Below are 22,586 nucleotides of genomic sequence, written 5' to 3'. Positions count from 1 at the left end.
ATGCAGTGGTCAGATAGGAGTCCAGCAGCTGGATGCAGTGGTCAGACAGGAGTCCTGCAGCTGGATGCAGTGGTCAGACAGGAGTAATGCAGCTGGATGCAGTGGTCAGACAGGGGCCCTGCAGCTGGATGCAGTGGTCAGACAGGAGCCGTGCCGCTGGATGCGGTGGTCAGGCAGGAGTAATGCAGCTGGATGCAGTGGTCAGACAGGAGCCCTGCAGCTGGATGCAGTGGTCAGACAGGAGTCCTGCAGCTGGATGCAGTGGTCAGAAGGGACTAATGCAGCTGGATGCAGTGGTCAGAAAGGAGCTATGCAGCTGGATGCAGTGGTCAGATAGGAGTCCTGCAGCTGGATGAGGTGGTCAGAAGGGACTAATGCAGCTGGATGCAGTGGTCAGACAGGAGCCCTGCAGCTGGATGCAGTGGTCAGACAGGAGTCCTGCAGCTGGATACAGTGGTCAGACAGGAGCTGTGCAGCTGGATACAGTGGTCAGACAGGAGCCCTGCAGCTGGATGCAGTGGTCAGAAAGGAGTCCTGCAGCTGGATGCAGTGGTTAGACAGTAGCCGTGCAGCTGGATGCAGTGGTTAGACAGGAGTCCTGCAGCTGGATGCAGTGGTCAGACAGGAGTCCTGCAGCTGGATGCAGTGGTCAGACAGGAGTAATGCAGCTGGATGCAGTGGTCAGACAGGAGCTGTGCAGCTGGATACAGTGGTCAGACAGGAGCCGTGCAGCTGGATGCAGTGGTCAGACAGGAGTACTGCAGCTGGATGCAGTGGTCAGACAGGAGTACTGCAGCCGGATGCAGTGGTCAGAAGGGACTAATGCAGCTGGATGCAGTGGTCAGGAAGGAGTTCTGCAGCTGGATGCAGTGGTCAGAAAGGAGTCCTGCAGCTGGATGCAGTGGTCAGACAGGAGTCCTGCAGCTGGATGCAGTGGTCAGACAGGAGTACTGCAGCCGGATGCAGTGGTCAGAAGGGACTGATGCAGCTGGATGCAGTGGTCAGGCAGGAGTCTTGCAGCTTGATGCAGTGGTTAGAAGGGACTGATGCAGCTGGATGGAGAGGTCAGGCAGGAGTCTTGCAGCTTGATGCAGTGGTCAGATAGGAGTACTGCAGCTGGATGCAGTGCTCAGAAGGGAGTCCTGCAGCTGGATGCAGTGGTCAGATAGGAGTCCAGCAGCTGGATGCAGTGATCAGACAGGAGTCCTGCAGCTGGATGCAGTGGTCAGACAGGAGTAATGCAGCTGGATGCAGTGGTCAGACAGGGGCCCTGCAGCTGGATGCAGTGGTCAGACTGGAGCCGTGCCGCTGGATGCGGTGGTCAGGCAGGAGTAATGCAGCTGGATGCAGTAGTCAGGAAGGAGTCCTGCAGCTGGATGCAGTGGTCAGAAAGGATTAATGCAGCTGAATGCAGTGGTCAGACAGGAGTCCTGCAGCTGGATGCAGTGGTCAGACAGGAGTAATGCAGCTGGATGCAGTGGTCAGACAGGAGCTGTGCAGCTGGATACAGTGGTCAGACAGGAGCCGTGCAGCTGGATGCAGTGGTCAGACAGGAGTACTGCAGCTGGATGCAGTGTTCAGACAGGAGTACTGCAGCCGGATGCAGTGGTCAGAAGGGACTAATGCAGCTGGATGCAGTGGTCAGGAAGGAGTTCTGCAGCTGGATGCAGTGGTCAGAAAGGAGTCCTGCAGCTGGATGCAGTGGTCAGACAGGAGTCCTGCAGCTGGATGCAGTGGTCAGACAGGAGTACTGCAGCCGGATGCAGTGGTCAGAAGGGACTGATGCAGCTGGATGCAGTGGTCAGGCAGGAGTCTTGCAGCTTGATGCAGTGGTTAGAAGGGACTGATGCAGCTGGATGGAGTGGTCAGGCAGGAGTCTTGCAGCTTGATGCAGTGGTCAGATAGGAGTACTGCAGCTGGATGCAGTGCTCAGAAGGGAGTCCTGCAGCTGGATGCAGTGGTCAGATAGGAGTCCAGCAGCTGGATGCAGTGGTCAGACAGGAGTCCTGCAGCTGGATGCAGTGGTCAGACAGGAGTAATGCAGCTGGATGCAGTGGTCAGACAGGGGCCCTGCAGCTGGATGCAGTGGTCAGACAGGAGCCGTGCCGCTGGATGCGGTGGTCAGGCAGGAGTAATGCAGCTGGATGCAGTGGTCAGACAGGAGCCCTGCAGCTGGATGCAGTGGTCAGACAGGAGTCCTGCAGCTGGATGCAGTGGTCAGAAGGGACTAATGCAGCTGGATGCAGTGGTCAGAAAGGAGCTATGCAGCTGGATGCAGTGGTCAGATAGGAGTCCTGCAGCTGGATGAGGTGGTCAGAAGGGACTAATGCAGCTGGATGCAGTGGTCAGACAGGAGCCCTGCAGCTGGATGCAGTGGTCAGACAGGAGTCCTGCAGCTGGATGCAGTGGTCAGACAGGAGCTGTGCAGCTGGATACAGTGGTCAGACAGGAGCCCTGCAGCTGGATGCAGTGGTCAGAAAGGAGTCCTGCAGCTGGATGCAGTGGTTAGACAGTAGCCGTGCAGCTGGATGCAGTGGTTAGACAGGAGTCCTGCAGCTGGATGCAGTGGTCAGACAGGAGTCCTGCAGTGGGATGCAGTGGTCAGACAGGAGCCGTGCAGCTGGATGCAGTGGTCAGAAGGGACTAATGCAGCTGGATGCAGTGGTCAGACAGGAGTAAAGCAGCCGGATGCAGTGGTCAGACAGGAGCCCTGCAGCTGGATGCAGTGGTCAGGCAGGAGTACTGCAGCTGGATGCAGTGGTTAGACAGTAGCCGTGCAGCTGGATGCAGTGGTTAGACAGGAGTCCTGCAGCTGGATGCAGTGGTCAGACAGGAGTCCTGCAGTGGGATGCAGTGGTCAGACAGGAGCCGTGCAGCTGGATGCAGTGGTCAGAAGGGACTAATGCAGCTGGATGCAGTGGTCAGACAGGAGTATTGCAGCCGGATGCAGTGGTCAGATAGGAGTCCTGCAGCTGGATGCAGTGGTCAGACAGGAGCCGTGCAGCTGGATGCAGTGGTCAGAAGGGACTAATGCAGCTGGATGCAGTGGTCAGACAGGAGCTGTGCAGCTGGATACAGTGGTCAGACAGGAGTCGTGCAGCTGGATGCAGTGGTCAGATAGGAGTCCTGCAGCTGGATGCAGTGGTCAGAAGGAAGTAATGCAGCTGGATGCAGTGGTCAGACAGGAGTAATGCAGCCGGATGCAGTGGTCAGATAGGAGTCCTGCAGCTGGATGCAGTGGTCAGACAGGAGTAATGCAGATGAATGCAGAGGTCAGACAGGAGTCCTGCAGCTGGATGCAGTGGTCAGAAAGGAGTCCTGCAGCTGGATGCAATGTTCAGACAGGAGTCCTGCACCTGGATGCAGTGGTCTGACAGGAGCCCTGCAGCTGGATGCAGTGGTCAGAAAGGAGTAATGCAGATGAATGCAGTGGTCAGACAGGAGTCCTGCAGCTGGATACAGTGGCCAGAAAAGAGTCCTGCAGCTGGATGCAGTGGTAAGGCAGGAGTACTGCAGCTGGATGCAGTGGTCAGAAAGGAGTAATGCAGATGAATGCAGTGGTCAGACAGGAGTCCTGCAGCTGGATGCAGTGGTCAGACAGGAGTAATGCAGCTGGATGCAGTGGTCAGACAGGAGCTGTGCAGCTGGATACAATGGTCAGACAGGAGCCGTGCAGCTGGATGCAGTGGTCAGACAGGAGCCTTGCAGTTGGATGCAGTGGTTAGACAGGAGTCTTGCAGCTGGATGCAGTGGTCAGAAAGGAGTCCTGCAGCTGGATGCAGTGGTTAGACAGGAGTCCTGCAGCTGGATGCAGTGGTCAGACAGGAGTACTGCAGCCGGATGCAGTGGTCAGAAGGGACTGATGCAGCTGGATGCAGTGGTCAGGCAGGAGTCTTTTAGCTTGATGCAGTGGTTAGAAGGGACTGATGCAGCTGGATGGAGTGGTCAGGCAGGAGTCTTGCAGCTTGATGCAGTGGTCAGATAGGAGTACTGCAGCTGGATGCAGTGCTGAGAAGGGAGTCCTGCAGCTGGATGCAGTGGTCAGATAGGAGTCCAGCAGCTGGATGCAGTGGTCAGACAGGAGTCCTGCAGCTGGATGCAGTGGTCAGACAGGAGTAATGCAGCTGGATGCAGTGGTCAGACAGGGGCCCTGCAGCTGGATGCAGTGGTCAGACAGGAGCCGTGCCGCTGGATGCGGTGGTCAGGCAGGAGTAATGCAGCTGGATGCAGTGGTCAGACAGGAGCCCTGCAGCTGGATGCAGTGGTCAGACAGGAGTCCTGCAGCTGGATGCAGTGGTCAGAAGGGACTAATGCAGCTGGATGCAGTGGTCAGAAAGGAGCTATGCAGCTGGATGCAGTGGTCAGATAGGAGTCCTGCAGCTGGATGAGGTGGTCAGAAGGGACTAATGCAGCTGGATGCAGTGGTCAGACAGGAGCCCTGCAGCTGGATGCAGTGGTCAGACAGGAGTCCTGCAGCTGGATGCAGTGGTCAGACAGGAGCTGTGCAGCTGGATACAGTGGTCAGACAGGAGCTGTGCAGCTGGATGCAGTGGTCAGAAAGGAGTCCTGCAGCTGGATGCAGTGGTTAGACAGTAGCCGTGCAGCTGGATGCAGTGGTCAGAAGGGACTAATGCAGCTGGATGCAGTGGTCAGACAGGAGTAATGCAGCCGGATGCAGTGGTCAGATAGGAGTCCTGCAGCTGGATGCAGTGGTCAGATAGGAGCCGTGGAGCTGGATGCAGTGGTCAGAAGGGACTAATGCAGCTGGATGCAGTGGTCAGACAGGAGCTGTGCAGCTGGATACAGTGGTCAGACAGGAGTCGTGCAGCTGGATGCAGTGGTCAGATAGGAGTCCTGCAGCTGGATGCAGTGGTCAGAAGAAAGTAATGCAGCTGGATGCAGTGGTCAGACAGGAGTAATGCAGCCGGATGCAGTGGTCAGATAGGAGTCCTGCAGCTCGATGCAGTGGTCAGACAGGAGTCCTGCAGCTGGATGCAGTGGTCAGACAGGAGCTGTGCAGCTGGATGCAGTGGTCAGATAGGAGTCCTGCAGCTGGATGCAGTGTTCAGACAGGAGTCCTGCAGCTGGATGCAGTGGTAAGGCAGGAGTACTGCAGCTGGATGCAGTGGTCAGAAAGGAGTAATGCAGATGAATGCAGTGGTCAGACAGGAGTCCTGCAGCTGGATGCAGTGGTCAGAAAGGAGTCCTGCAGCTGGATGCAGTGTTCAGATAGGAGTCCTGCACCTGGATGCAGTGGTCTGACAGGAGCCCTGCAGCTCGATGCAGTGGTCAGAAGGGAGCTGTTCAGCTGGATGTAGTGGTCAGAAGGGACTAATGCAGCTGGATGCAGTGGTCAGACAGGAGTCCTGCAGCTGGATACAGTGGCCAGAAAAGAGTCCTGCAGCTGGATGCAGTGGAAAGGCAGGAGTACTGCAGCTGGATGCAGTGGTCAGAAAGGAGTAATGCAGATGAATGCAGTGGTCAGACAGGAGTCCTGCAGCTGGATGCAGTGGTCAGACAGGAGTAATGCAGCTGGATGCAGTGGTCAGACAGGAGCTGTGCAGCTGGATACAGTGGTCAGACAGGAGCCGTGCAGCAGGATGCAGTGGTCAGAAGGGACTATTGCAGCTGGATGCAGTGGTCAGGCAGGAGTCTTGCAGCTTGATGCAGTGGTCAGATAGGAGTACTGCAGCTGGATGCAGCGGTCTTGCAGGAGTAATGCAGCTGGATGCAGTGGTCAGACAGGAGCCCTGCAGCTGGATGCAGTGGTCAGACAGGAGTCCTGAAGCTGGATGAGGTGGTCAGAAGGGACTAATGCAGCTGGATGCAGTGGTCAGACAGGAGCTATGCAGCTGGATGCAGTGGTCAGATAGGAGTCCTGCAGCTGGATGAGGTGGTCAGAAGGGACTAATGCAGCTGGATGCAGTGGTCAGACAGGAGCCCTGCAGCTGGATGCAGTGGTCAGACAGGAGTCCTGCAGCTGGATGCAGTGGTCAGAAGGGACTAATGCAGCTGGATGCAGTGGTCAGACAGGAGCTGTGCAGCTGGATACAGTGGTCAGACAGGAGTCGTGCAGCTGGAATCAGTGGTCAGATAGGAGTCCTGCAGCTGGATGCAGTGGTCAGACAGGAGTCCTGCACCTGGATGCAGTGGTCAGACAGGAGCCCTGCAGCTGGATGCAGTGGTCAGAAGGGAGCTGTGCAGCTGGATGGAGTGGTCAGAAGGGACTAATGCAGCTGGATGCAGTGGTCAGACAGGAGTCCTGCAGCTGGATACAGTGCTCAGAAGGGAGTCCTGCAGCTGGATGCAGTGGTCAGATAGGAGTCCAGCAGCTGGATGCAGTGGTCAGACAGGAGTCCTGCAGCTGGATGCAGTGGTCAGACAGGAGTAATGCAGCTGGATGCAGTGGTCAGACAGGGGCCCTGCAGCTGGATGCAGTGGTCAGACAGGAGACGTGCAGCTGGATGCGGTGGTCAGGCAGGAGCTGTGCAGCTGGATACAGTGGTCAGACAGGAGCCCTGCAGCTGGATGCAGTGGTCAGAAAGGAGTCCTGCAGCTGGATGCAGTGGTTAGACAGTAGCCGTGCAGCTGGATGCAGTGGTTAGACAGGAGTCCTGCAGCTGGATGCAGGGGTCAGACAGGAGTCCTGCAGTGGGATGCAGTGGTCAGACAGGAGCCGTGCAGCTGGATGCAGTGGTCAGAAGGGACTAATGCAGCTGGATGCAGTGGTCAGACAGGAGTAATGCAGCCGGATGCAGTGGTCAGATAGGAGTCCTGCAGCTGGATGCAGTGGTCAGACAGGAGCCGTGCAGCTGGATGCAGTGGTCAGAAGGGACTAATGCAGCTGGATGCAGTGGTCAGACAGGAGCTGTGCAGCTGGATACAGTGGTCAGACAGGAGTCGTGCAGCTGGATGCAGTGGTCAGATAGGAGTCCTGCAGCTGGATGCAGTGGTCAGAAGGAAGTAATGCAGCTGGATGCAGTGGTCAGAAAGGAGTCCTGCAGCTTGATGCAGTGTTCAGATAGGAGTCCTGCACCTGGATGCAGTGGTCTGACAGGAGCCCTGCAGCTCGATGCAGTGGTCAGAAGGGAGCTGTTCAGCTGGATGTAGTGGTCAGAAGGGACTAATGCACCTGGATGCAGTGGTCAGACAGGAGTCCTGCAGCTGGATACAGTGGCCAGAAAAGAGTCCTGCAGCTGGATGCAGTGGTAAGGCAGGAGTACTGCAGCTGGATGCAGTGGTCAGAAGGGAGCTGTGCAGCTGGATGGAGTGGTCAGAAGGGACTAATGCAGCTGGATGCAGTGGTCAGACAGGAGCTGTGCAGCTGGATACAGTGGTCAGACAGGAGTCGTGCAGCTGGATGCAGTGGTCAGATAGGAGTCCTGCAGCTGGATGCAGTGGTCAGACAGGAGTCCTGCACCTGGATGCAGTGGTCAGACAGGAGCCCTGCAGCTGGATGCAGTGGTCAGAAGGGAGCTGTGCAGCTGGATGGAGTGGTCAGAAGGGACTAATGCAGCTGGATGCAGTGGTCAGACAGCAGTCCTGCAGCTGGATACAGTGCTCTGAAGGGAGTCCTGCAGCTGGATGCAGTGGTCAGATAGGAGTCCAGCAGCTGGATGCAGTGGTCAGACAGGAGTCCTGCAGCTGGATGCAGTGGTCAGACAGGAGTAATGCAGCTGGATGCAGTGGTCAGACAGGGGCCCTGCAGCTGGATGCAGTGGTCAGACAGGAGACGTGCCGCTGGATGCGGTGGTCATGCAGGAGTAATGCAGCTGGATGCAGTGGTCAGACAGGAGCCCTGCAGCTGGATGCAGTGGTCAGACAGGAGTCCTGCAGCTGGATGCAGTGGTCAGAAGGGACTAATGCAGCTGGATGCAGTGGTCAGAAAGGAGCTATGCAGCTGGATGCAGTGGTCAGATAGGAGTCCTGCAGCTGGATGAGGTGGTCAGAAGGGACTAATGCAGCTGGATGCAGTGGTCAGACAGGAGCCCTGCAGCTGGATGCAGTGGTCAGACAGGAGTCCTGCAGCTGGATGCAGTGGTCAGAAGGGACTAATGCAGCTGGATGCAGTGGTCAGACAGGAGGTGTGCAGCTGGATGCAGTGGTCAGACAGGAGTCCTGCAGCTGGATACAGTGGTCAGACAGGAGACGTGCCGCTGGATGCGGTGGTCATGCAGGAGTAATGCAGCTGGATGCAGTGGTCAGACAGGAGCCCTGCAGCTGGATGCAGTGGTCAGACAGGAGTCCTGCAGCTGGATGCAGTGGTCAGAAGGGACTAATGCAGCTGGATGCAGTGGTCAGAAAGGAGCTATGCAGCTGGATGCAGCGGTCAGATAGGAGTCCTGCAGCTGGATGAGGTGGTCAGAAGGGACTAATGCAGCTGGATGCAGTGGTCAGACAGGAGCCCTGCAGCTGGATGCAGTGGTCAGACAGGAGTCCTGCAGCTGGATGCAGTGGTCAGAAGGGACTAATGCAGCTGGATGCAGTGGTCAGACAGGAGGTGTGCAGCTGGATGCAGTGGTCAGACAGGAGTCCTGCAGCTGGATACAGTGGCCAGAAAAGAGACCTGCAGCTGGATGCAGTGGTAAGGCAGGAGTACTGCAGCTGGATGCAGTGGTCAGACAGGAGTCCTGCAGCTGGATGCAGTGGTCAGGCAGGAGTACTGCAGCTGGATGCAGTGGTTAGACAGTAGCCGTGCAGCTGGATGCAGTGGTTAGACAGGAGTCCTGCAGCTGGATGCAGTGGTCAGACGGGAGTGATGCAGCTGGATGCAGTGGTCAGACAGGAGTACTGCAGCTGGATGCAGTGGTCACACAGTAGCCGTGCAGCTGGATGCAGTGGTCACACAGTAGCCGTGCAGCTGGATGCAGTGGTCAGGCAGCTGGATGCAGTGGTCAGACAGGAGCTGTGCAGCTGGATGCAGTGGTCAGATAGGAGTCCTTCAGCTGGATGCAGTGGTCTGACAGGAGCCCTGCAGCTCAATGCAGTGGTCAGAAGGGAGCTGTTCAGCTGGATGTAGTGTTCAGAAGGGACTAATGCAGCTGGATGCAGCTGTCAGACAGGAGTCCTGCAGCTGGATACAGTGGCCAGAAAAGAGTCCTGCAGCTGGATGCAGTGGTAAGGCAGGAGTACTGCAGCTGGATGCAGTGGTCAGAAAGGAGTAATGCAGATGAATGCAGTGGTCAGACAGGAGTCCTGCAGCTGGATGCAGTAGTCAGGAAGGAGTCCTGCAGCTGGATGCAGTGGTCAGAAAGGAGTAATGCAGCTGAATGCAGTGGTCAGACAGGAGTCCTGCAGCTGGATGCAGTGGTCAGACAGGAGTAATGCAGCTGGATGCAGTGGTCAGACAGGAGCTGTGCAGCTGGATACAGTGGTCAGACAGGAGCCGTGCAGCTGGATGCAGTGGTCAGACAGGAGTACTGCAGCTGGATGCAGTGGTCAGACAGGAGTACTGCAGCCGGATGCAGTGGTCAGAAGGGACTAATGCAGCTGGATGCAGTGGTCAGGAAAGAGTTCTGCAGCTGGATGCAGTGGTCAGAAAGGAGTCCTGCAGCTGGATGCAGTGGTCAGACAGGAGTCCTGCAGCTGGATGCAGTGGTCAGACAGGAGTACTGCAGCCGGATGCAGTGGTCAGAAGGGACTGATGCAGCTGGATGCAGTGGTCAGGCAGGAGTCTTGCAGCTTGATGCAGTGGTCAGATAGGAGTACTGCAGCTGGATGCAGTGCTCAGAAGGGAGTCCTGCAGCTGGATGCAGTGGTCAGATAGGAGTCCAGCAGCTGGATGCAGTGGTCAGACAGGAGTCCTGCAGCTGGATGCAGTGGTCAGACAGGAGTAATGCAGCTGGATGCAGTGGTCAGACACGGGCCCTGCAGCTGGATGCAGTGGTCAGACAGGAGCCGTGCCGCTGGATGCGGTGGTCAGGCAGGAGTAATGCAGCTGGATGCAGTGGTCAGAAGGGACTAATACAGCTGGATGCAGTGGTCAGAAAGGAGCTATGCAGCTGGATGCAGTGGTCAGATAGGAGTCCTGCAGCTGGATGAGGTGGTCAGACAGGAGTCCTGCAGCTGGATGCAGTGGTCAGACAGGAGCTATGCAGCTGGATACAGTGGTCAGACAGGAGACCTGCAGCTGGATGCAGTGGTCAGAAAGGAGTCCTGCAGCTGGATGCAGTGGTTAGACAGTAGCCGTGCAGCTGGATGCAGTGGTTAGACAGGAGTCCTGCAGCTGGATGCAGTGGTCAGACAGGAGTCCTGCAGTGGGATGCAGTGGTCAGACAGGAGCCCTGCAGCTGGATGCAGTGGTCAGAAGGGACTAATGCAGCTGGATGCAGTGGTCAGACAGGAGTAATGCAGCCGGATGCAGTGGTCAGATAGGAGTCCTGCAGCTGGATGCAGTGGTCAGACAGGAGCCGTGCAGCTGGATGCAGTGGTCAGAAGGGACTAATGCAGCTGGATGCAGTGGTCAGACAGGAGCTGTGCAGCTGGATACAGTGGTCAGACAGGAGTCGTGCAGCTGGATGCAGTGGTCAGACAGGAGTCCTGCAGCTGGATGCAGTGGTCAGAAGGAAGTAATGCAGCTGGATGCAGTGGTCAGACAGGAGTAATGCAGCCGGATGCAGTGGTCAGATAGGAGTCCTGCAGCTGGATGCAGTGGTCAGACAGGAGTCCTGCAGCTGGATGCAGTGGTCAGACAGGAGCTGTGCAGCTGGATGCAGTGGTCAGATAGGAGTCCTGCAGCTGGATGCAGTGTTCAGACAGGAGTCCTGCAGCTGGATGCAGTGGTAATGCAGGAGTACTGCAGCTGGATGCAGTGGTCAGAAAGGAGTAATGCAGATGAATGCAGTGGTCAGACAGGAGTCCTACAGCTGGATGCAGTGGTCAGAAAGGAGTCCTGCAGCTGGATGCAGTGTTCAGACAGGAGTCCTGCACCTGGATGCAGTGGTCTGACAGGAGCCCTGCAGCTCGATGCAGTGGTCAGAAGGGAGCTGTTCAGCTGGATGTAGTGGTCAGAAGGGACTAATGCAGCTGGATGCAGTGGTCAGACAGGAGTCCTGCAGCTGGATACAGTGGCCAGAAAAGAGTCCTGCAGCTGGATGCAGTGGTAAGGCAGGAGTACTGCAGCTGGATGCAGTGGTCAGAAAGGAGTAATGCAGATGAATGCAGTGGTCAGACAGGAGTCCTGCAGCTGGATGCAGTGGTCAGACAGGAGTAATGCAGCTGGATGCAGTGGTCAGACAGGAGCTGTGCAGCTGGATACAGTGGTCAGACAGGAGCCGTGCAGCTTGATGCAGTGGTCAGACAGGCGTACTGCAGCTGGATGCAGTGGTCATACAGGAGTACTGCAGCCGGATGCAGTGGTCAGAAGGGACTAATGCAGCTGGATGCAGTGGTCAGGCAGGAGTCTTGCAGCTTGATGCAGTGGTCAGATAGGAGTACTGCAGCTGGATGCAGTGCTCAGAAGGGAGTCCTGCAGCTGGATGCAGTTGTCAGATAGGAGTCCAGCAGCTGGATGCAGTGGTCAGACAGGAGTCCTGCAGCTGGATGCAGTGGTCAGACAGGAGTAATGCAGCTGGATGCAGTGGTCAGACAGGGGCCCTACAGCTGGATGCAGTGGTCAGACAGGAGCCGTGCCGCTGGATGTGGTGGTCGGGCAGGAGTAATGCAGCTGGATGCAGTGGTCAGACAGGAGCCCTGCAGCTGGATGCAGTGGTCAGACAGGAGTCCTGCAGCTGGATGCAGTGGTCAGAAGGGACTAATGCAGCTGGATGCAGTGGTCAGAAAGGAGCTATGCAGCTGGATGCAGTGGTCAGATAGGAGTCCTGCAGCTGGATGAGGTGGTCAGAAGGGACTAATGCAGCTGGATGCAGTGGTCAGACAGGAGCCCTGCAGCTGGATGCAGTGGTCAGACAGGAGTCCTGCAGCTGGATGCAGTGGTCAGAAGGGACTAATGCAGCTGGATGCAGTGGTCAGACAGGAGCTGTGCAGCTGGATACAGTGGTCAGACAGGAGTCGTGCAGCTGGATGCAGTGGTCAGATAGGAGTCCTGCAGCTGGATGCAGTGGTCGGACAGGAGCCCTGCAGCTGGATGCAGTGGTCAGAAGGGAGCTGTGCAGCTGGATGGAGTGGTCAGAAGGGACTAATGCAGCTGGATGCAGTGGTCAGACAGGAGTCCTGCAGCTGGATACAGTGGCCAGAAAAGAGACCTGCAGCTGGATGCAGTGGTAAGGCAGGAGTACTGCAGCTGGATGCAGTGGTCAGACAGGAGTCCTGCAGCTGGATGCAGTGGTCAGAAGGGACTAATGCAGCCGGATGCAGTGGTCAGACAGGAGCCCTGCAGCTGGATGCAGTGGTCAGGCAGGAGTACTGCAGCTGGATGCAGTGGTTAGACAGGAGTCCTGCAGCTGGATGCAGTGGTCAGACAGGAGTCCTGCAGTGGGATGCAGTGGTCAGACAGGAGCCGTGCAGCTGGATGCAGTGGTCAGAAGGGACTAATGCAGCTGGATGCAGTGGTCAGACAGGAGCTGTGCAGCTGGATACAGTGGTCAGACAGGAGTCGTGCAGCTGGATGCAGTGGTCAGATAGGAGTCCTGCAGCTGGATGCAGTGGTCAGAAGGAAGTAATGCAGCTGGATGCAGTGGTCAGAAGGGAGCTGTGCAGCTGGATGGAGTGGTCAGAAGGGACTAATGCAGCTGGATGCAGTGGTCAGACAGGAGTCCTGCAGCTGGATGCAGTGGCCAGAAAAGAGTCCTGCAGCTGGATGCAGTGGTAAGGCAGGAGTACTGCAGCTGGATGCAGTGGTCAGAAAGGAGTAATGCAGATGAATGCAGTGGTCAGACAGGAGTCCTGCAGCTGGATGCAGTAGTCAGGAAGGAGTCCTGCAGCTGGATGCAGTGGTCAGAAAGGAGTAATGCAGCTGAATGCAGTGGTCAGACAGGAGTCCTGCAGCTGGATGCAGTGGTCAGACAGGAGTAATGCAGCTGGATGCAGTGGTCAGACAGGAGCTGTGCAGCTGGATACAGTGGTCAGACAGGAGCCGTGCAGCTGGATGCAGTGGTCAGACAGGAGTCCTGCAGCTGGATGCAGTGGTCAGACAGGAGTACTGCAGCCGGATGCAGTGGTCAGAAGGGACTAATGCAGCTGGATGCAGTGGTCAGGAAGGAGTTCTGCAGCTGGATGCAGTGGTCAGAAAAGAGTCCTGCAGCTGGATGCAGTGGTCAGACAGGAGTCCTGCAGCTGGATTCAGTGGTCAGGCAGGAGTCTTGCAGCTTGATGCAGTGGTCAGATAGGAGTCCTGCAGCTGGATGCAGTGGTCAGGCAGGAGTCTTGCAGCTTGATGCAGTGGTCAGATAGGAGTCCTGCAGCTGGATGCAGTGGTCAGACAGGAGTCCTGCAGCCGGATGCAGTGGTCAGAAGGGACTGATGCAGCTGGATGCAGTGGTCAGGCAGGAGTCTTGCAGCTTGATGCGGTGGTCAGATAGGAGTCCTGCAGCTGGAATCAGTGGTCAGACAGGAGTACTGCAGCCGGATGCAGTGGTCAGAAGGGACTGATGCAGCTGGATGCAGTGGTCAGGATGGAGTCCTGCAGCTGGATGCAGTGGTCAGAAGGGACTAATGCAGCTGGACGCAGTGGTCAGACAGGAGTAATGCAGCTGGATGCAGTGGTCAGATAGGAGTCCTGCAGCTGGATGCAGTGGTCAGACAGGAGTCCTGCAGCTGGATGCAGTGGTCAGACAGGGGCCCTGCAGCTGGATGCAGTGGTCAGATAGGAGTCCTGCAGCTGGATGCAGTGGTCAGAAGGAAGTAATGCAGCTGGATGCAGTGGTCAGACAGGAGTAATGCAGCCGGATGCAGTGGTCAGATAGGAGTCCTGCAGCTGGATGCAGTGGTCAGACAGGAGTCCTGCAGCTGGATGCAGTGGTCAGACAGGAGCTGTGCAGCTGGATGCAGTGGTCAGATAGGAGTCCTGCAGCTGGATGCAGTGGTCAGACAGGAGTCTTGCACCTGGATGCAGTGGTCAGACAGGAGCCCTGCAGCTGGATGCAGTGGTCAGAACGGAGCGGTGCAGCTGGATGGAGTGGTCAGAAGGGACTAATGCAGCTGGATGCAGTGGTCAGACACGAGTCCTGCAGCTGGATACAGTGGCCAGAAAAGAGTCCTGCAGCTGGATGCAGTGGTAAGGCAGGAGTACTGCAGCTGGATGCAGTGGTCAGAAAGGAGTAATGCAGATGAATGCAGTGGTCAGACAGGAGTCCTGCAGCTGGATGCAGTAGTCAGGAAGGAGTCCTGCAGCTGGATGCAGTGGTCAGAAAGGAGTAATGCAGCTGAATGCAGTGGTCAGACAGGAGTCCTGCAGCTGGATGCAGTGGTCAGACAGGAGTAATGCAGCTGGATGCAGTGGTCAGACAGGAGCTGTGCAGCTGGATACAGTGGTCAGACAGGAGCCGTGCAGCTGGATGCAGTGGTCAGACAGGAGTACTGCAGCTGGATGCAGTGGTCAGACAGGAGTCCTGCAGCTGGATGCAGTGGTCAGAAGGGAGTAATGCAGCTGGATGCAGTGGTCAGACAGGAGTACTGCAGCCGGATGCAGTGGTCAGAAGGGACTAATGCAGCTGGATGCAGTGGTCAGAAGGAGTTCTGCAGCTGGATGCAGTGGTCAGAAAGGAGTCCTGCAGCTGGATGCAGTGGTCAGACAGGAGTCCTGCAGCTGGATGCAGTGGTCAGGCAGGAGTCTTGCAGCTTGATGCAGTGGTCAGATAGGAGTCCTGCAGCTGGATGCAGTGGTCAGACAGGAGTCCTGCAGCCGGATGCAGTGGTCAGAAGGGACTGATGCAGCTGGATGCAGTGGTCAGGCAGGAGTCCTGCAGCTTGATGCAGTGGTCAGACAGGAGTACTGCAGCCGGATGCAGTGGTCAGAAGGGACTGATGCAGCTGGATGCAGTGGTCAGATAGGAGTCCTGCAGCTGGATGCAGTGGTCAGAAGGGACTAATGCAGCTGGACGCAGTGGTCAGACAGGAGTAATGCAGCTGGATGCAGTGGTCAGACAGGGGTCCTGCAGCTGGATGCAGTGGTCAGACAGGAGCCCTGCCGCTGGATGCGGTGGTCAGGCAGGAGTAATGCAGCTGGATGCAGTGGTCAGACAGGAGCCCTGCAGCTGGATGCAGTGGTCAGACAGGAGTCTTGCAGCTGGATGCAGTGGTCACACAGTAGCCGTGCAGCTGGATGCAGTGGTCAGGCAGGAGTAATGCAGCTGGATGCAGTGGTCAGACAGTAGCTGTCCAGCTGGATGCAGTGGGCAGACAGGAGCCTTGCAGTTGGATGCAGTGGTTAGACAGGAGTCTTGCAGCTGGATGCAGTGGTCAGACAGGAGTCCTGCAGTGGGATGCAGTGGTCAGACAGGAGCCGTGCAGCTGGATGCAGTGGTCAGACAGGAGCAAAGACGTTGTACTTTTTGGGTTTTTACTCTGAGTTTTAGCGTCCCCTCAGTCTGCATGTTTCATGTTTATGAGTCTCGACACCTTCCAGGCAGTTTGTTTTGTTTGTGTTTAAACTTAGCTGCTTCCATAAAAAACCTATCGGTAGCAGAAAACAAAGCATGCAGTTCGGGAAAGCTGTTTTCAACAAATGTATTCTAGTTAAACCTGCTCTGACTTCCCTCTCCTCTGCATCTTTGTTTTTCTTTTGAAGGTTTAACCGGCTCTCTGTGGAGTCAGTGGACGAGAGCTCTTTCTCACACCTGTCAAATTTACAAGTGCTCGACTTGGGTACCGGCAATGCAGACCTTCACCCTCAAGGAGATAGAGAGAAGATAATCGAGGACCAGCAGGAAATATAAAACGCACTTCAAACACTGACAGTGGGATAAATCGAATCAAGACGAGATAAAAGAAAAAAAAAGACAGAAGTAAGAAAATAAGATGTAAAATTGATAATAAATAAGAATTTAATTTCCCATGTCAGTTTTTAAAATAATTTTTAGTTTCAAAGTGTCATGGTGCCGGGTACCAGATAAGATTATTTTCTATCTTATGCGCTGATAAAGATAAATCACAAGTAAATTCCGATTTCATGATTGACAAACAAAATCTGTTTCCTCATTATGGTTTTATGCTTTATTCTGGAAAAAAAAAAACCCAAGGAAAATCCCCTTAAAAATAATATTGTGAAATCTCTCATGTCAATTTTTAAGAAAGTGAGAAATTGATATCCATCCCTTTGTTTTTCCACCTGTAAATGTTGAATCTCTTCTTTCCATTTTCTAGATGACAAAGTTATCTCCCCTACTAAGGATTTATTTTACTCAAAGGTGAAAAATGGATTGTTCTAGCACTGAAAGTGGGAAAAAATGTGCCACTACCTGCACAAGGGTCCTTCAGCACAAATACAGCTACTTAAAGCAGCATCTTTCTCTACTTCCTGTGGCATCTTCTTGCAGGACTGAACCTGCATCACACCAGCACAAAGCGAAAGACATTTTTTGTTTTTCAACTGAAAATGTAATTTTGTTTCATATTATTTCATGTCTGGCACAAATGGTTTGTTGGAGAGGATTCTGCTGGGTATTAATTGAGAAAACAATTTAAAAGATGGTAAAGATTGTTTAAACTGCTATAAATGTTTGAGAGTTTTAGATGTTTAGAAGAAAATGTTGGCTCTAAGTTTTGCTCCTCTGTAATTTCTCTTCGTGTTTGGACGGAGGGTTGTTGTTGTCGCTCAGTCAGAAAAAAAATCCAGCCAGTGATCTGTTTTAAAATCATGCAGACTCTTGGAAATAGTGGTGAATGTGCATTATTCTGCTATGTTCTTGAAAACATAAAATATGTGGGAATCCATTGTGCTTATCTCTCAGTCCTCTTGCTTTCTACAGAAACATAGTTTTATATGAGTTTAACATACTCTTCCTATTAAACTCACTACATTACTCTGAAAATGGTTTCACTCACATACAGACATATTATCTCATACAGTAAAGATTCACAAAAGAATGCTGTGATGGACTGTTGAGGTGTGCTTCGCCTCCCACCAGGTGATTGCTAGGATAGACTCCACCTTCTCTGCGACCCTAAACTGGACTAAGCAGTATGGAAAATAAATGAATAAATAAAGACTGTTTTGTTACATTCTGCAGAATATGAACAGTATTCCTTCATTTTCTCTTACACAAGGAGATGACAGTGCTTTTCTCTAGTATACTCTAATAATACATTTATCATGAACAAATTTATTAATAAATCTGACAACAATCTGAAAACATCTTTGTCTGGATTGAACAACAGATCAAACACATCTCACCATTATTTGATATTTACCTTCTGTGTGAATATGTGTTTCAAAAGATGTACACTTATGGATCTAAATAAATTGATCTCAACTGACTTTTAAAAAAAAAAAAAAAAAAAAAAATACATCAGTCATGTGGCCATGCCTACAATTATTTATTTTTGATTATTTCAAAATCATGAATGTTGTTTTCCCATAACAACCAAACTTATTTTAGAATAATGAGAAATCATCCCTCTGTTTTCCCCAGATAACCACCTGCTGGAACTGGTTATCGCAACCTAACCAGCTTCGTTATCAGAACAGCACAATACAATCCAGTTTAACTAAGTCTTGGCAGCTTAGGACCTGGGTTAATAACTGGTTCAACTGGTCAGAATCAGTGACATGAGTTAGGGGGATGCACATTATTGTTTTATCACAGTTAGAAAAAATTAAATCTCAAGATAAGAAGACTTCATCTTGAGATAAGGATGTTAAAAATGTTCAAGACCAAATAAAAATAAAAATAAAACCAGATTAAACCTGATGGTAATTTCAGGCTTGCTGAAACTCATTGTGTAAAATCTAGTGATAGTTCAGGTCACTATGTTCCTGTCTACAATATAAAAACTGTAGAAGTTTGTTTCAGACAGCAAGTATTTATTTGAGTCTAAATAAAACATGTTGTTTTGCAGAGGTTAGACTGGGTAAAGACAACAAACCTGCTGTCAGGCTAGCGTTGTACTGACCCTGTCTGGTGATGTGAAAAGGAAAAAACAATCAACTTATTACAACACATTATGAAGTTGTGGCTGTAGCTTACTAACATGAGGGAAAAACGTGACCATGTGTTAGTTATGTCTAAATTATGAGTGTTGTGGTTTCCTCCCAGCTTGTCCCTCTGAAGGGGCTGCCACAGTGAGTCATTGCACAGGAGAATTGGCACAAGTTTTACACCAGACACCTTTCCTGACGCAACCATATACATTTATCCAGGCTTGGGACCTCAGAGAACCCTCGGGGCTGCGGCAGCGTAGGGGAGCAGGACTCGAACGGCACACCATCAGGCCACAAGACAAGCTGCTCTACCACCTGAGCCAGCCACTGACACCCGTTTAATGAATGTATTTAATTCTATTTTTACATCAGGATGAATCACAATATTCCAACTGGGTTTAGCTGAATAGTCATATTAATAAAATAACAGTAATGATATTTTCAGTCATTAGCTATGGATTAGCTAGCCGGTGCTAATGTTTCTGCTTTGTATATGTGCAAATAAAGCTTGAGATGCATCACTGTGATAGAAAAATAGGTTTAGTCCTTTATTGCCAAAGAGTTAGGGCTAATTTTCCTCTTGTTGATCAAGGCATGCTCAGAAACATGCTTTAAATAAAATAATTCAATGAGCTGTGAGAATTTCACATATATAAGCTTTATAGTCATTCAAATGCGAACATCCTGACAAATATGGACATTTGGTTAAAACTTTCATTAGTTTTTACTCAGTTTGTATGTCAGAAAGCACTAAATACTCCATAGGCTGTTCAAACACACCACCCCTGAAATCAACCTTTTCTACACATTTAGGCTGAAACATGGCCATCAGGGACCGAAAGTTTATTTACTTGGTTGACTTGAGTTCCTCCTCCCAGCCAGCTGAGCACCATCATCTCTGTTAAGGCAAAATTAATCAGTTAAACAAGACTTTCATTTTGCCTTCAGTTTAACATAAATACTCAGGTTTCTCTTCTCCGAACACAAATGGCTGCTTGCAGTGTACTAGTATACAATATACCAACTCAGACACTCAACATGTTCCCCACACATATTTATATATGTATATCTTTGTATATATGTCAAATAAAGTGTGTATAGAAAACAGTTAATTAATCCCACTCAAGCCTGTGTTATGAAGGTTTGGTGTGTGTTAACTATGGAGGTCAACATCAAAGATGAGACTGAACTGAATAAAAACCAGACATATCTTTCTAGGCTGTAAAATACTTTCCTTGAACTTTTCAGGAATGTACAGCATGAAAATGTCTGACAATAAAATGCTGAGAGATGAAGGTATCATTTGAGGAGTCCTCTAATGGCATCTTCCTAAGTCCTCTATGCTCTCAGCAGCGATACTCAGACAACCCATCCGCTTCAGGAGGAGGCTATACATTGGTCTCAAGGCCATTCATGTCAATGGTACAGTGTTCTTTGCTCTTCTTCAGGTGCCGGGGAGGAATGGGAGGCCTCTTCCTTTCTGAAACCTGCCGAACGCCCTCCTCCAACTGCATAAGCCGGGCTACATCGGGAGGGACAAGCTTATGTTTGACTCCAGATGAAGGGTGCTGGCAGGTACCGTTGTTGTTGTGGCAGTTCATCACAGGTGGAGTGTTCACTGCCATTTTCGTCTCACAGATCAAAGGTACCTGTGGGACAACATGAATGGTTTCCATTTTATAGCTTGGAAATTACCAACAGCACAAACAAAAGGCTTTGGATTACACCTGCACCTAATCAGTGAGCGCCATGTTGATGTGTTTCTATCATCAGTACAGCTCAACCACTGGTCAAGCATCTGGATTAAGCCTGTTCCATCCTCCACGAGACGCAAGAACTGAGTTCTTGTTCTCGGTGCTGCAAGAACAAGAAAAAACGTCTTGTTCGGCAGGTCCATACATACTACACGAGAAGCAGGTCTGCAGCAGGGAGGGATCACTGCGGGGGGTGATGTCTGCTTTTATGCGTGATGAACCCGGTTGTTACCTCTGCTGAGGAGGTTGTTTCCCCGGCGTCTTTTTGCTCAAGATAACTTGAAAGGTTACGGATGGATTTTTATAAATATTTCAAGAGTTGTTGCAAATGTAAAAATGAAGAAGTGAATAAATTCTGGTGGTGATCCGGATCACCGTTTGTATCCAGGAACTTTTTAAAAGGATTCTTTAACATTGTGCTTGGTGGAGGTTTCCGCTCTCCGCTCTGTTTTTCTAGTTTCATATTTAACGAGCAGCTTCGTCTGCGACAGGGCGGGTTGTGCACACGGCTGGGTCCGAGTGTTTTATTGCCACATGTAAAAATGTTCGTACTTTCTCACCACCTCGATCAGCTGTTTTATCAAATCAATCCGTTTTGCCGGCAACAGTAAAATCCCACTCCGCGTTGCTCCACGTCAGCAACTCCGCTTCATGCTTTCTCTGTGTTAACGACGCCCACCTCACATGTCCGACCAATCACACGATACTTCTGCTGGAAAGAAAAAAGTTCTGCCAGCCTGATGTGTCAAGAACTGTCCTCAAACACGTCCGCGAGAACAAAATGACGTCATTTTCTTCTCCTCGAGAACAAGAAAAAAGTTCTCGCTTCTCGTGGAGGATGGAACAGGCTTTAAACTAATGAAAGGTCTAAAACTTACTCCATCTCCTTCTTTCATGAAGTCTTTCCTGCAGATGTGTGCCATGATGCCCGTGGCCAAAGCATCTCCCATTACATTCACCATTGTGCGGAATCTGTCTCTGCGAAGAAAACAAAGAGACATGTGATCAAAGATGCTCCAAGTCTTAAATGGAAGTAAAAGAAAGATGGTTCCTGCTCTGGTGGGATTAACACAGATCTCTCAAATCATGAGAATGAAAATAAGTTTGTCTTACAGAGCCCAGTCTACTGCAATGATAAGGGTGATATCATCAGTGGGCAGCCCAACAGAAGTTAGCACGATCACCATGGTGACAAGTCCAGCTTGTGGAATCCCAGCTGCACCAATGCTGGCTGCAGTAGCGGTGATGCTGCGGAGATTACAGAAGAAGTATGATTAAACTTGCACCAAACACTAAAACAGAAACATTTCGGTCCAAACAGAACTGGACTATCATTTTAAGACCTGGTTAGTGCCATTTTTTCCACATTGTCATATGAGTGTATTATTATTTAGGCTGTTTCATGTGTTGTATCTTACAGGCCAGTTAGGGTAGCCATGTTCCAATGTGTTTCCATGTGAAACCAACTCTACACTGGTCGCAGTGGCATGAATGATTGCAAGTTTGTTTCTTCTTATTTCTTGTTTCTTTGGTTCTTTGGTACTTACTGAACACACAGGCCAGACTTATTGGGGGATTACTGGTTAGCTACCAATACAAGGAAGGAGTAGGTGTAACCGGTTAGCTTCTGTGTTGTTCTGTTTAACAAATTGTGGCAACACAGCATGATCTTTAAAGGAATCCTCCATTTAATTTCCTTCCCAAAGGATTTAATTTCCTTTCCTGAAGGAAAAAGAAAATAAACCACAATTAGTAACTACAATTAAAGTAACGGCCAGTCCATGCCTGCGATGGACTAGCGAGCTGTCCAGGGTGTACCCTGCCCTTTGCCCAAAGACTGCTGGGATAGGCTCCAGCTTCCCTTCATGAGATTAAGTGGTTGAGATGATGAATGAATGAATACATGATAAAGCCTCCCACCTCTCCAACAGGAAAATTGTACAAAAGGGGAGGGACATAGGGGGCTTAAGACTTTATAGGGGGGGGGGGGGGGGGGGGGGGTCCCCAAGAAGAAGAAATCAAGAAGAGACTTCAATCTTAAAGTGAAATGGAGTGATTTGAAAGATTCCTTCAGGCATACTTAGCCATACATTCTTACATATGGAGCTAATGGATAGTTAATTAGTAAATACTCACGTTTTTAAGATTCAACATTTTATTAGAGTAAGGGACTTCTGGTTTATCTGTTACTGTTGCTCTGGTTACATTGGGATTCATTAGTAGAGCTGAGAGTTATCAGTTGACATAAAAAAATGACTATTCTGTGAAAAACTGTAACAAAATTATAACTTACTGACTACTGATAATCAATTCATTCAAGTCAATCTGACAAATAGAGGAGTTGAAGTGCTCCTTGAACAGAGCATCTTTAGCTTGCTCTTAAAAGTAGAAATGAACTCTGCAATCATACATCTCATCTGGACCATTCAGGCAGCACTCTGAGGGTCATGTTCTTTCATTTCTCAGTGCTTTTAATACCATTCATCCTGCTTTGTTATGTGAGAAGCTCCATAAATTCCAGGTGGATACCTCCACAACCACCTGGATCTATGACTACCTCACAAACAGACCCCAGTTTGTGAGACTGAAAGGTTGTGTGTCTGAGATGGAGGTCAGCAGCACTGGTGCACCACAAGGAACTGTACTCTGGCCATTCCTCTTCACTCTGTACACCTCAGACTTCCAGTACAACTCTGAGTCCTGTCATCTGCAGAAATACTCTGATGACTCTGCAGTTGTGGGGTGTATCAGGGATGGACAAGAAGCAGAGTACAGAGAACTGGTCAGTCAGTTTG

At 51.5% G+C, this 22,586-nt stretch overlaps 2 protein-coding genes across 6 annotated transcripts in view; one reads left to right on the top strand and one right to left on the bottom strand.

Annotated features, from left to right (window-relative positions):
- The window catches only part of podn (podocan), a 78,783-nt gene extending 61,655 nt beyond the window's left edge, over nt 1-17,128 (top strand). For 4 of the 5 annotated variants that reach the window (XM_079245392.1, XM_079245389.1, XM_079245390.1 and 1 more), the window contains 2 exons: nt 15,686-15,902; nt 16,261-17,128. In XM_079245392.1, coding sequence (XP_079101518.1) covers nt 15,686-15,833 — 148 coding nt within the window. In that variant the 3' untranslated portion in view covers nt 15,834-15,902; nt 16,261-17,128. Of the gene's footprint in view, nt 1-15,685; nt 15,903-16,260 lie in introns of those variants that run through there. The other variant, XM_079245393.1, reaches the window with a different exon arrangement.
- Nucleotides 17,129-19,425: 2,297 nt separating this feature from the next.
- LOC306760009 (excitatory amino acid transporter 5-like) overlaps nt 19,426-22,586 on the bottom strand; it is a gene marked incomplete at both ends in the record, with an annotated part of 107,794 nt that continues 104,633 nt past the window's right edge. The window contains 3 exons of the mRNA XM_079245763.1: nt 19,426-19,686; nt 20,670-20,769; nt 20,905-21,039. Coding sequence (XP_079101889.1) covers nt 19,426-19,686; nt 20,670-20,769; nt 20,905-21,039 — 496 coding nt within the window. The remainder of the gene's footprint in view (nt 19,687-20,669; nt 20,770-20,904; nt 21,040-22,586) is intronic.

The sequence above is a fragment of the Telmatherina bonti genome (genome assembly GCF_933228915.1).
Source record: "Telmatherina bonti genome assembly, chromosome: 8".
NCBI classification, from domain to species: Eukaryota; Metazoa; Chordata; class Actinopteri; order Atheriniformes; family Telmatherinidae; genus Telmatherina; species Telmatherina bonti.
This window is presented reverse-complemented; position numbering and strand designations above follow the sequence as displayed.